The 12,690-nt window shown below is 52.9% G+C and overlaps 1 protein-coding gene across 6 annotated transcripts in view; it reads right to left on the bottom strand.

The window, feature by feature from the left end:
* The window catches only part of PBX1 (PBX homeobox 1), a 134,007-nt gene that overhangs the window by 33,039 nt on the left and 88,278 nt on the right, over window positions 1-12,690 (bottom strand). Inside the window, exon 1 of one of the 6 annotated variants that reach the window (XM_054833213.1) lies at window positions 7,382-7,831. The exons of 4 other annotated variants lie outside the window; for them this stretch is intronic. In XM_054833213.1, the coding sequence (XP_054689188.1) occupies window positions 7,382-7,400 (19 nt within the window). In that variant the 5' untranslated portion in view covers window positions 7,401-7,831. Of the gene's footprint in view, window positions 1-4,035; window positions 4,832-7,381; window positions 7,832-12,690 lie in introns of those variants that run through there. One more of the 6 variants, XM_054833215.1, reaches the window with a different exon arrangement.

Below are 12,690 nucleotides of genomic sequence, written 5' to 3'. Positions count from 1 at the left end.
CACAAAGGAGGGTCCCAGGCTCCTCCTGGTCCTCCCCACCACCATCCCCTCCCTTATTTACATCATTTTCCCGGGAGCATTTTTCCAAAGGGACCTGAGGAGCCAGCTCAGCGCAGGAGCCAAGCACACAGCCACCTTTCTTCTTCAAGGCCACCTCAAAATGCTTCAGCTTTGCAACTCTTTGCTCTCCATCCCTTCCAAACCCTCCAGATCAGAGGTGTGCAGCCAACACGGGCAGCACAACATCAGGAAGGCAATCAAACATGCTGCGGGTGATGGCAGCAGCTTAGCAGGAGACTGAGGCTCAGCAGTGACAGCAGAAAAGGATGTTCAAGCCTCCAAGCTCTTCCTGTCTCCTAGAAAGGGTAATTTATCCTAATGTGGTCAGTGTCCCCAAGCTGAGGAGATGTGGGAAGCAGGGGCCAGTCGCAGCCAGACTCCCGGCATGGGATATATCCGTTCCCAAGGGGATGTAGACTCTGGTGGTACAGCATTCCCCACCCTTTCTCATCCTCGCGTCTCCCCTTGGGTGCCACTGCACGTGCTCATCCAGAGTTAGGTACCAGCCAGGACTTCTGGGGTAGAAGTTGAAGACCAAGCAGAAGACCCTGGAGGAAGCTATGGCCAAGCAGAAGACACCAGCGGAAGTTAAGGCAAGGTGGAACAGTGGGAAAAGCCTCTCCAGGGATGCAATCAGGGTGTCTTGGAAGAAGATACAGTGAACGACATGAAGCCAAGCCAGGTTGTGATGACGAAAGAAGAGGTCCCCAGAGTCGGCGTGGTCGCCCGCGAGAGCTTTGCTGCACGGGATCAGCGTTCCTCGACTCTCCACTGCCTTCGGTGGTCAATGCAGAAATTTGCTGTGACCGGCTGGTTAAGATCCCCTCCAACTACATGAGCCGGCAGCTCCTCTCCAGCTGTTTGCTGATACCACCAGCCAAGGGCTGGTCCCAGCGGCTGGACATTCAAACTAACCCACCCTGAGAAGAAACCTGCTGCGTGGGTTTAATGAGTACAGGAGGAGCGCTGCCCTCCCGCCTGAGCTGGGCTTCTTGATGGGTTTTCTCGTGGTTCTTTCTGCCCATTCCCAACTTGCTGAATTGTCTTTCCAGGGGGACATTTTAAAGGAGAAGGAGATTTCAAGTAAATGATTGCAACTTATCGAAAATAATGTGCTACTTAGCATCGGAGACAAGCATCCTGGCAGGCAGAAATGGGAAGCAGTGCCGGAGCAGATGGGAGTAATTAGGTTGTGATTTTCAGAAGGGTTTTCTTTCCTGCCTCCACTGTGCCTAAGATGTACTGGGGGGGGGAACAATCTACCCAAAAACAGAGTTTCAAGAGCGGTGGATGATTCCTCTGCCAGCCTGCGAGCTGGCCTACAGTGTGACCTTCCCGTGGGGAAACCAGAGATGCCCAGAGCGGCAATGCCGCTGGTGGAGCGCTGCTGGCTGCTCTCACTGTCCTTGCACGGGCACAAGCGGGGCGAGATGCCTCCTTCCCCACCAAGGCACTCATCTGCCACCGAAACACGGACATCTTGCCTGCGCATCGGATGAGCAAGATCTAGCCCAAATCCTTTCCTGGCCCGGCGGGTGCCCCTGCCGTACGGACAACGAAGGTACAGCAGCTCCTCCTTGGGAACCCCAAAACTCCTGCACAGACCCACGCAGCGCACAGCCAGGCTTTGAAATGCACGTTGACCACCAGCCCTCTTCCTACCTTCTGCAATCTAACCACCATCTGTAACATTCGCTTGGGCTTGCGGAGCCCCAGCTTCAGGACTCACGCGAGCTCACCGGTTTTCTTTAAACATATGTTTTTACACCTCTGGGTCTAAAACAACAACCAGCAAACAGAGATACAGACGTGATGCCAGCAAAAGCCCCTGCTAACAAAACCAGTAACTAATCACCTTATTTTAAGCCGATCTCAATATTCCCTGGAGCCTGAGTCTACGTTTGTGAATGCCGAAGATCAACAGCACTGAACCCGGTACAAAAATATTCCCATCTGCCTCATATTTGAGGACGGTTACACATGAGGTGGCTCGCGGCTGGCTGGCTGGCTGCATCCTCCTCGTACTCATACGTGTAGTCACAACCAACTCAGCAGAGCTGGGGTTTGCTGCTTCGGCTGATCCATGATGGCATGGGTTTGAGCTGCTCTCCCCAAACTTTCTTTGTGCAGAGAAGCCCCCAGACCTCATGCACCTTCCTAAATTCTTGGGGTTTTTTCCTACGCAAGTATATCTGCAGCCTCCTTTCTTCTGCAAAAGCAAACCCCAGACACAAAGGAGAACCCAGTGACTTGGATCTTCTCTTTAAACACAAAGTCACGTTCAAGACCCTACGTCCGGAAGGAATACATGAACTCTCAGAGCGTTGCGGAGGATGCTGAAGCACCTCCGGCTGGGTCTTCGCACCGCCCATTCAAGGGTCCATGTGACAGACAGCAACGTAAACGTCTTCTCGGCAAAGCCTACGGTGTCCACGCTAAACGGGTATCAACGATCTCGGTACCACTTCAATGTTAAGTAATCCCAGGGAGTTTTAAACCTGGGTTGGATATGTTCACCATGTTTACATAAAGCCATTGAGAAAATCAACATCAAAACACAAATACCTATTTCCAACGTAAATGGAAGCTGGAATTTCCAAATACACAGACACACACCTTTCCAGGAAGCGGGAATTAAGAGAAGTTGGGATTTTTTTTCTCTTACAATTGATATAAAAGTTCCCCTGCTCGCTCCAACCTTTCCAAAACTTACAAATGGATGAACAGATTTTTGCTCAGATTTTCCAAAACAGGCTGCCGTGAGATGAGGCATGGAAAATTTCAGCTGGCAAAATGGCTTTTTGTGCACCTACTTATTTATTTATTTCCCAGAAAAAGGAGGAACACTGGGAAACTGATGGGCCGTTTCTGTCACCAATTTTCACAGTCTAAAGCCATAAACCAAACCAAAAATCCCAGCAACAAATCAAGAGAGAGGCTTGTACCCATAAAGCAGTGCAAAGCCACCCTGGACCCTCACAAACCCACCTCCTCTCCCAACACGGGAGCGTTCCTCAGGGTTGTTTGGAAACAAAGCACTTAAACAATTTTGTGAGAGGTGCTTTGAAAGGTGGAGAAGCGTTCCTTTAGCCCATAAAGCGCACAAAATTGTGTTAAGATACGTAGTCCCACAGAGATGGAAGCAAGTCACATCAGTTCAGAGCAATGGTCCATTTAGACCCAGAGGCCAACTCCAACCATAGCCAACAAGACCTACTGGAGACCCAGCCAAGGCCATGACCAACGGCAGAAGCATCGGATGCTCAGGGCAGTGGCGCTTCCCCCAGAACCCTCCTACCCACCAACTTGCATCGCAACCCAAATTCAGATCAATCAAAAATGTTTCCTGAATCAAAAAATGAAATCTCCTCCTCCCATTTCATCTCATCGCTTTCCCCCTCCTTTTTTTCTTTCTTTCTTTCTTTTTTTTGTAATCAAAATTTGGGTCATTTTAAAACCAAACAGCTTTAAAAACCAGTAACTTCCCATCCTTCTGGGATGGAAGAGTCCAAATTATTTGCTGAATGCAACCCAAATTAAAAAAAAAATTAAAAAAAAATTTCTGAATTACCCTCAAAGCGTAATTTTGGGATGTGGGGAATGGGAGAGGGGAATTTATCACATGCCAAAAAGTTTCTCAGCTCCCAGCAGCAGCTCTCCATCACTTCAGGAGATGCAGCTTGAATGTGCCACGGAAGCTGCAGAAGAGAGACACGTATTTCACAGCGCTGGCAAAGAGTCTGCACCAGTTTTCTCCTAACCCCATCCCAAATGCCAAACGGGTTGCCATAGCGAGCGAGGATCTGGCAGCAAAATGATCAAAAGGTCTGGAAAATTATCACTAACACATTGGGGTGGAAAAAAAAAAATCCCCCCCCAAACTGGAAAATGATCTAAAATAGCCCTTTCCAAAAAAATAAGGCACAATGTTGCGGTGATTACTGAAAACCAGATTCCCCAAGAAACGCGACTCGCTGGGAAGCTGAATGAACACAGATGAGTTCGTCTTCCCAGTCCTTCCCCACGTCTTGCTCCTGCCGACCAGTTTAGCTCATGGGTAGTAACTGAGCCAGGTACGGAAACTTCTGATGCCATCCCCGTGTGCCCAGTTATTGCTACGCTGTGGTCGAACGAAGCTGCGCGGATCAAATTTAAATCTTTTCCATTTTTCTCTTTACAGACCCAAGCTGCGTCTACCCATGGATGCTTCACTGCAGGCTGGTGGTCAACCCCCACGGGCTTTGGCAGCAAAACCCCCAGCTGTAATTGTCACATCTGAAATTTGGGGGCACTCAGAAGCCAGAGCCGATTGAACCTCTCGCACCACGAGCAGGTCACTGAACAGAGGCGGTTTAGCGGCAGAAAGCAGGCTGGGAGCGCTTGCAAACATTAAAAACAAGCCAACCAAAGCCAACCACCCCACCGGTGGACAACCAACCTTCTCCCCTCCCAGTTACAGCAGCTTCAGGCCCAACTTTGCCACGTCCCACCAAGCAGCAAACCCTCACAACTCCACCTAATTAAGCAAATCAACTTCACTGCCCTCTAATAACACCCTGCAAACACCCCATCACCCCAGAGCCAAACTGGGTGCAGAGGGATCAACCCTGTCTTATCGCCACTCTTCCCTTGGACGAGCACGGATAAATTTTGGCGGCACGTAGGTCCGCTCCCCATCCTGCTGAGCACCCCACACATCCCCAGGCCAGGCTCACGGTCTGGCCATGAAGCAGGCTGACGTCGGGGAGCGATGCTGAAGCGGGCTGGAGCAATCCCACGCTCGGCTTATCTCACCAAGCAGTTTTCCCTTTCCTAAGCGGGACAGGATTAGCAGGCTCCCGTTACAGCTGCGAAGCGTAATCAATCCCTTATCTGCGTAGGCAAACCCAGCACGTCTCAAATTCTCCCACCGCATCGACTGCACCGTAAGGGAGAGATTGTCCGCGGCCACCCAGTCTCCTCTATCCCACCCTTCTCCATCCCACCCTTCTCCATCCCACTCCTCTCACGGGGACCGGGACCGACCTCCAGCTGCTCGGAGCAGCAGCAGGAGATAAAGGAAAGCAGGGCAAGATTCAGCGCTGCTCTGCTGCTGGCTCAGGGCTGAGCAGAAGACGTAACCCAGCTAATTGACCATGGGCTGGCCTGGCTCAGGGGAGCAGCATCTGCCGCGGAGAAAAGCCGGTGGCTGGGATGGTAAATTGGCATTACAGGCAGCGGAGGGGAGGAGGCCAAGGCAAACACGCACACGTGCCCCTTCCCACACCCCTTAGAGCGTGTTTGGGATTTTTTCCAACCCTAGATTGCGATATGGGGCAAAGGACTCAGGTTTTGCTATTGCAATGAGAACAGGCGGTTAAACACAGGGCTCTGCCTCGGTCCCTGCAACGGCAGCACCTGGGACCTCACCTTCTGCTGGAGTTTAATGGGGCAGAGTCCTCCCTGCAGCACCAAGAGAGCAAAGTGTCACTGAGGACAGAGCAAGCCATCGTTCCCACCCCAGGAGATGGCCTGGACCTGGAGACACGTCCCAGCCTCCGGAGCATGGAGTGGACGTGGGGGTCCCTAAGCCCTGCAGGAACAAATCAGCAAACAAAAGACGGGATTGCTCCCAGGACAGGTCCAGCCATAAACCCCCCCTCCCTCCTGAACACCAGTTGGGCTGGGATCTGCCTCCTGCTCCGGCTCGGTGCTTTGCATATGAATTCTCCTTGCTGAAAAGAAATGGGTCCTTTGAATGAGCTGAATCTGCTAATGAGAAGCCAGGGCCTCCAGAGCCCCTCTGAGGACAAGGGTCCCGTTTGGACCGCCCCAGGCCAAGCCCCGAAACCGGAGAACAAACAAAGAGAGGTTTTCCCCAGAAGGAAGCTGCCTTTCCAGCCCGCTCCCCTCTCGGAAAGGTCATCTCCCCTGGACACGCAGCGCCTGCGAACGGCTGCTGGATGCACAAAGCAGCCCGGGCAGGAAAGTCATAGGTGAAAAGATCATTGAGAGCCCAAGCTGAAAAGCTGCATTTCAGATTCCCTTCTCCTGCCATCCTTCAAAAAAGATGACCTGTAAGACTCCACCCAAGGAAAAGCTGGCTTGGAGCTCATTAGATGGCACTGTCGCGTTCAAGTCTTGGGTTTGCTAAATAATTTGAAGGTACCCGCTGCCCATCTCACGGCCAAGAGCGATGGAGGCTCTGTCGCCAAGTAGATGGATTTTGTGTAAAACAGGAGACATTTTCAGGTCTGAGAGCCAAGCCATCGCAGGAAATACGCTGGTTTTGCCCTCCCTTTCTCTCTCACAAAGCAGGCAGCACAGAACCATGACAGACGTCTACCAAAAGCTGGGGACAGACACATAACGCCTCCCACTGTGAGCGCCCCGGGGCCACGTCCTCTGCCTCCACTGCCAAGGGACCTCCCCACCTCCTGCTCACTGGTCTCTGCCCAGAACCACGTTCCCATTTCCAGCAGTGATCTCCTGATGCGACCCAAGAGCCGAGCATGGCCCTTGTCACTCCTGCTGACTTGAAGGCAGCCTCATCCCTCGGTGCTTGGAGAAGGTGGCTGCAGGAACAGTGTATCCTTTTTTTGGTGCGTGCAGACAAGAGGGAAGCAAAAGAGAAGGAAGAAGCAACTGTTAGGCAAGGACTCTCCACCCAGGGTGAAATCTCAGGGATGCGTTTTGCAGAAGGAAACCTACTGCCCTGGCAAAGGGGAGATTGCAGTCACTACCAAGTACAAGCATATCAGAAGTGCCTACCATCGGCGATCGTCTTCTCTGAGGGCCAGCCATGGCCCAGGGTCTCTACCTCATGGAGGATGTTCACTGCTCTTCCCCAAGAGACAGGGGTCTTCCATTCCAGATGCAGGAGAAACCACTCCTCCCCACGTCCACCTCTCCTCCAGCCATGGTACCAGGTGATTCAAAGCCTTCTCCATGAAAAGTTTGAACTGAAAGGTTCCTTGGTCCTATCAGGATAGGTCAAGTCCAAAGCACAAGAAGCAACCATAACCAAAGGTATCGGAAATCCCACCCCAAGTCCTGTAGTGTAGCCAGCATTTGGATGCAACGCATCAGTCACTGGACAACCTTGGGCACCTACTTTCAGTGGTGGCCTGTACTGGGACAATATCAGGCCACTTCACAGTCTTACAGATGTCACCTAGATGACAGGACCAGAGCCAGCCTCCCTGGGCGATGCATGTAACCCCTGTGTGTTTTTGAAGAACCATGGCTCTCCAAAACTAAATGTTCCTCTAACTCCTTGCAGACTTGCCTTACACACAAGGTCTTTCTCTCTATGCCATCCACAGATCACACCAAAGTCTACCTGAGCGTTCCTCTTCCATTTGCTTGGCTTCCAAGCTCGTCCCATCCACAGCACCACAAAAGGGTCAAGTTTACCCAAGCCTAGACGGTCCATCAAGCTCCCATGGCTAAGACACACTGTCTGGAACCCAACTTTCCTGGGATTCAATGATCTCGGGCAAATAAATGAGCACATTTTTTGCACGATGCTCAGTTCCTCACACTGCCGTGCCGACCTGCTGAGCCCGGCGTCAAACCCGGTCCTCGAGCGCGCCAGACAAAGCCTGACTCTTTGAAAGGCAACAGCCGGTCGGCAGCATTTTAAGGCCAGAAAACAGCTCCGAACGTTCAGTTCCTTCTTTAAATAGAGGCCCCTTCTGTAAACGATCTGTTTGGACAGGAGGGAGAGTGCTGCAAGAGTCCAAGCGCTTGTGAAATAGGATCGGCTGCCTTCGCTCCCGCTCCATTCAAAACATGTGGGGGGAAGAAAGAAACCCAAAACTGGCAAGGCGAGAGGGGAGGAAAGAGCCCCTACACCTCCGCGCTGCTGGAAGGGTGCGAGACACCAGAGAAAACGGGGAAAAATAATTAAAAAGGATCAATTAGTGGCATTTCTGTTTCGAGGCGTCTGTGTGTGTTTAATTATATTCCATACAAGAGGTTGTTGACGCAGATTTCCGTGCTGCGGGGCGGTGGTGTAACGGGATCCGGCTCTGCCTTCTACCTCGGACAACCCCGCTCGGGGCTTTAGCACCAAGCCCACCCGTCCGCATGGTTCGGCAGCACCCTCAGGCAGAGAGGGGCTGACACCCAGCCCCACGGCGCACTGGCCAGACAGACGGACACGCAGCTCCCCCCTGCTCCTTCGAGAGAGGCCCCCCGCCATAAACAGAGAGGAGATTAAAAACGGAGAAAAAAAAAAAAATCTTTGCCCAACTCCGGCTGCGTCCCAGATCAAAGATCATCTCCAGCGAGGCCATCTGGTCCTTGTAAATGTAAAACCAAATTGAAAGCCCTGCCCTCACCTCCTCCGACTCCCTCGGCAATATTGCTTTTACTGGCCGGGGACGGGAAAGGAAGGAGATCGCAAAAGGCATCTGTATGTAATAGAGAGCCCCCGTGCAGCTGGGCTATAGGTTTGCGACCCCCCCTTTTTGTTAATCACGAAGCAGAGGTAAATGTTTTCTTTGGATCTTCAGGGGCCCTGTTATTCCCAGGGGCTTTGGGAAGAGCCCACGGCAGCAATCCTGAGCTGAAGGAGGGCTGCTCTGCGTCCCCATCGCTTCTCTCCGGCTGAGGACCAGGTCGTCGTCCCCGTCCCGGTTCAGAAAGGGACACAGCGAGAGGGGGAGATGCCCCCACCATCCCAGCAGTGTCCCCACCATCATGAAAGCCACGCAGCACCCTCCTTCCCCAGCCCAAGCAGGTTTCTCCTACCACCGCTCCCTGCCCAGGAGGCAAAAGGGGACGCAGAGGCCAGCAAATAAGCAGAGAGAAAGAGGAGGGCTGAACCAAGCGCTTCCAAAGAGGGGCTACAACGCATCTGAGCCAAAAATGACTTGTGAGAAACCCCGCCATTGCCAACCCAAATACTCCAGGCTCGACTTGAAAGGCAAGCGGGATCCACTATCGAGAGGAGAAAGCTAACACGGGAGACGTCGCAGGCAAAGAGGAGGCAGCTTGAGGAATTCCTACCCATCAAGCTTTATTGTGTTATTCCAACTAAGCAGAGACAAAAAGACAAATCTCAGCTCCCTACTTTCATTTATAATTGAACCCAGTCCAGAAGGATGGAGCAAGTACCATCTGTAATGCAGAGTGCATTAGCAGCCGGCAGAATGAAATATTCAAATTACTGTAGGCTACCTCGCATTTTAATGACAGGGTTACAAAAACCTGACTTGTAAGTGGAGATTGGACTGGAAGAACAGAAAGTTTGTTTTTCCAGTGCATGAATTAACCTAACAAAATGTTACTTTCAGGAAAAAAAAAGCATTTGCATGGCTAATTCTGCAACGTATCCCAACAGGCCCTCGAGAAAAAAAAAAAAATTATTCCATTTAGCTATCCTAATTGATATATTGTCCAGGGAGATGAAAAAACTCAGGGAAAAAAAGGGCAAGCCTTTCTCCTTTGGGCTGAAGATACTAAATAGACAGGCACAAGCGTGCACGAACCTTACCATCACGTCCAGGTCCCGTACACAGGGATGCGCGGCAGCAGCTATGTGCATCCGTGGGGCGTGACGGTGCGATACTTGCCCGAGCCGTAGCCTTTCGATGCCGTGCACAATTTGAATATGCAAATCACCCCTTGATTTTCGTGCTTGTGCCTGCGCCGGGATCCATTCGTTTTGATATCGTTAATCAGGGCTGCCGAAAAGCCTGACACAGTAAGTGGCTGTAGCCCCTAGCAGTAGTCAAGATAGAGTGACAGGCTCCATTTAAGATGTCACAGCATATAATAAAGTGTAAAACTATACTTAAAATAAACGAGATAGAAACAATAAACTTGACTCCGGGTTTGAACTTTCTGGGAGAGCGGCAGAGAGACGCGAGCACACACGTGTGCAAGCGGGCACGGGGCTGGGGTGGCTGGAGAGGACGGTCCCCCACCAGCCCGCCGCCCAGGTGAGAGCGAGGAAGGCTGTCTCCTGCGTCCTCCAAAGGAGCCGAGCTTCTCGGCAGCCCTGTGATAACAACCGGTTTGCACGTGGGACATCTCTGGAGCTTCTGGAGGTGGATGTTAAGGAGGGGGAGGAAGACCAGGAGCCGTAACTGGGATTTGCCGGGGACCGAGGGGATGGCTGGCCATGAGGGGCATTGTGATTCCAGCAAGAAGGCCACCGAAGGGGCTGAGCTTTGCTTCCAGCAGCACAGCAGAGAAGATGGGATTTACCCACCGCAGGTGTCACCTCCTGGTGCCTGGATGGGGACAAACTGGTCCCAACCACCCTTCCTTCATGGGCACCCAGGGAGCGTCACTGGCTCCTGGCCACGTTCCCGGGGTGTCCCTTCCCCTCCATCCCCAGGCGGTAGTGCCGGGATGGGATGGAGAGGCAGCGATGTCCTCGGCATCTCCAGCGTGGGCTTGGCCACGTGCCCCAGGACCAGGAGCCACAGCAGATGCTGGAGCCCTTCCCTGGCAGGATCAGGATGAGGCCCATGCAGCGTGTCGGGGGGGCCATACTAACAAGTCCAAAAGCCCCATTTCGCTCCCCAAATCACCTCTCCGCACCCCAAAACCTCCTGCACACCCGATGGCAGCTCTCCATGCTGAGACAAACCAGTCGCTCTCCCTCCTGCTAAGCAGTTAAATTAGAGAGAACTCAATTAATAACAGCTGAATATTCTGTCACATTTAGGAAGATGTATGGTAAGACAAGCGAGTTGTGATGTCTGTGACAGAAATGATAAAAGTTCTCCCGACACAGCCTGGCAGATACTTGGCTGGAGGAACCACTTGCTCTCATGGACTCCAACGTCAGCGCAGAAACCAGGCCCAGTGCCGCCTTCAAAGGAGAGACGCTCCAAATTGCATGGGAGAACCACTGCCAAAATCGTTTGCAGGCAGCTCCCTCCCGCCCTCCTTCTGGGATCCATCTGAGATGCAGGGACGAGACCCTGGAGAAGACCCTGGCCAAGAGAGATCCAAGACAGCGCCTGCCAGCCACCACGTGGCAAGCATCACTCAGCAGAAGCTCAAACCATGTCACCTAAAGGCCATCCCACGACACTCTCACCCCCCAGGCTGCCTCAGTTTACCCATCTGCGACAGGGACAGTCATCATATCCCAAGCGACCCACCCTGGGGGGCGGGGGCCGGGGCAGCGCTTGCACGGCATCACGACCACGGGCAAGCGCCTGCCACCCGGTAAGATGTTCTCCATCTAATTTACGGATGCAGCGTGTCCAGGGGACACAGGGGAGCGGTGCTCTCGAGGCCGCCTCCTCTTCTTCTGGGGGGTTGTTTTTCACCGGTGTTGTTTGCGAACACAGTTTTGTTGCTAAGGAACTACCTTCATATTGCTCGGAGAGCAAAGACAAAGCAACCGTCAAAATAACACCGTATTTTGACAGTAGCCAGATCGTAACCATAAATGATCCATTTTCCCCGCTCTCCTGTATCCTCATTAGCGTGGTCTAAATGCCAAACTCCCGCATATAACCCGCACCCTATACGTACACACGGAGAGCACGTGCAGGCGCCGGGGACCCGTGCCCAGTGCGCAGGGGATCTGTCGCATCCGTTCATCCCCCAAGCGAAAGCTGAAGGAATCGGATGCGGGAAGAGGAGGGGGGTCCCTGGGGAGGCCCCGCGGCTCCCTTCTAGGCAGGAAGATGGCACAAGGTCTTTGAGCAAGACATACATGAGAAATAATGGAGAAGGTAAGACTTCTGCCCATGTCCACAGCAGCTAGCTCTGCGTGTCAGCCCTGGTTTGGGGTCAAACATAATTGTCTCTTGGCTTAGGGTTTCTTGGGTAGGTTGGGGTTGGTTGTTGGGGAGGTTTTTTAAGTCTCAGGGGAGAAAAAGTGGGGGGAAAAAATAAAACCCATTTGCTGCTCGGTTTCCAAAGTGCTCTGTGCCTCTTGCTGCTTTCAGGATGGGGAGATGCTGCCACACAGGGAAGATCAGAGCCACCCTCACCATCACCTTGCCACAGACATGTTCCCAAGCCAAGTCCCCAGAGTCCAGAAAAACAGTTTGCCAACGCATCCACCTCCCAGGGCGAGAGGACATCTCTGCCTTTCCTGCCGGAGCATCTCTGGCCCCTCTTTGCTGATCCCACTGCAACTGGGAGGGTCTGGATGGGTCCCAGAAAAGACACGAAGAGCACCACATCTGCCCCCCTCAAAAAAGGCAGGAAAGGGGTAAAAGTACCTCCAGGGCAGGAGCAGCTGCAGGAAGATAGACCCATCTTGTGCTGATCCAGGACCATCCAGGATGACGCACGAAGCAGGCAGGGACACAGACCTCGGCACCTTGTACCCACCCTTCTGCAAAAGCCCCCCCCGGGGCCACGGACCCGCTGGCGCTGATTTACGGGCAGAGGGAAAGGCAGGTAAAAGGCAAGGCTGAAACTGCAACCTGTCGTGCCAAGGAAACCCAAAGGGCCCCGCGCTTTTGCAAGAAAGGATGCCCAGAGTCACGGCACGACCGCAGCGGCTCTCACCGCCCCGGCAGGACAGCAAACACGGCCCTGCAGTCCTTGACCATGACCCACTCGTGGCAATCACCGACTCGACAGCCGACAGAGAGCATGGACTCACCGCCAGCAAGGGATTGCATCGGTCTGCTTCACCCCCCTCGTCGTGCACTCGTGCAGACA

This window comes from Grus americana, chromosome 8 (assembly GCF_028858705.1).
Source record: "Grus americana isolate bGruAme1 chromosome 8, bGruAme1.mat, whole genome shotgun sequence".
Classification (NCBI taxonomy): Eukaryota; Metazoa; Chordata; class Aves; order Gruiformes; family Gruidae; genus Grus; species Grus americana.
The sequence above is the reverse complement of the archived record's forward strand: the minus strand, read 5'-3'. Positions and strand labels throughout refer to the sequence as shown.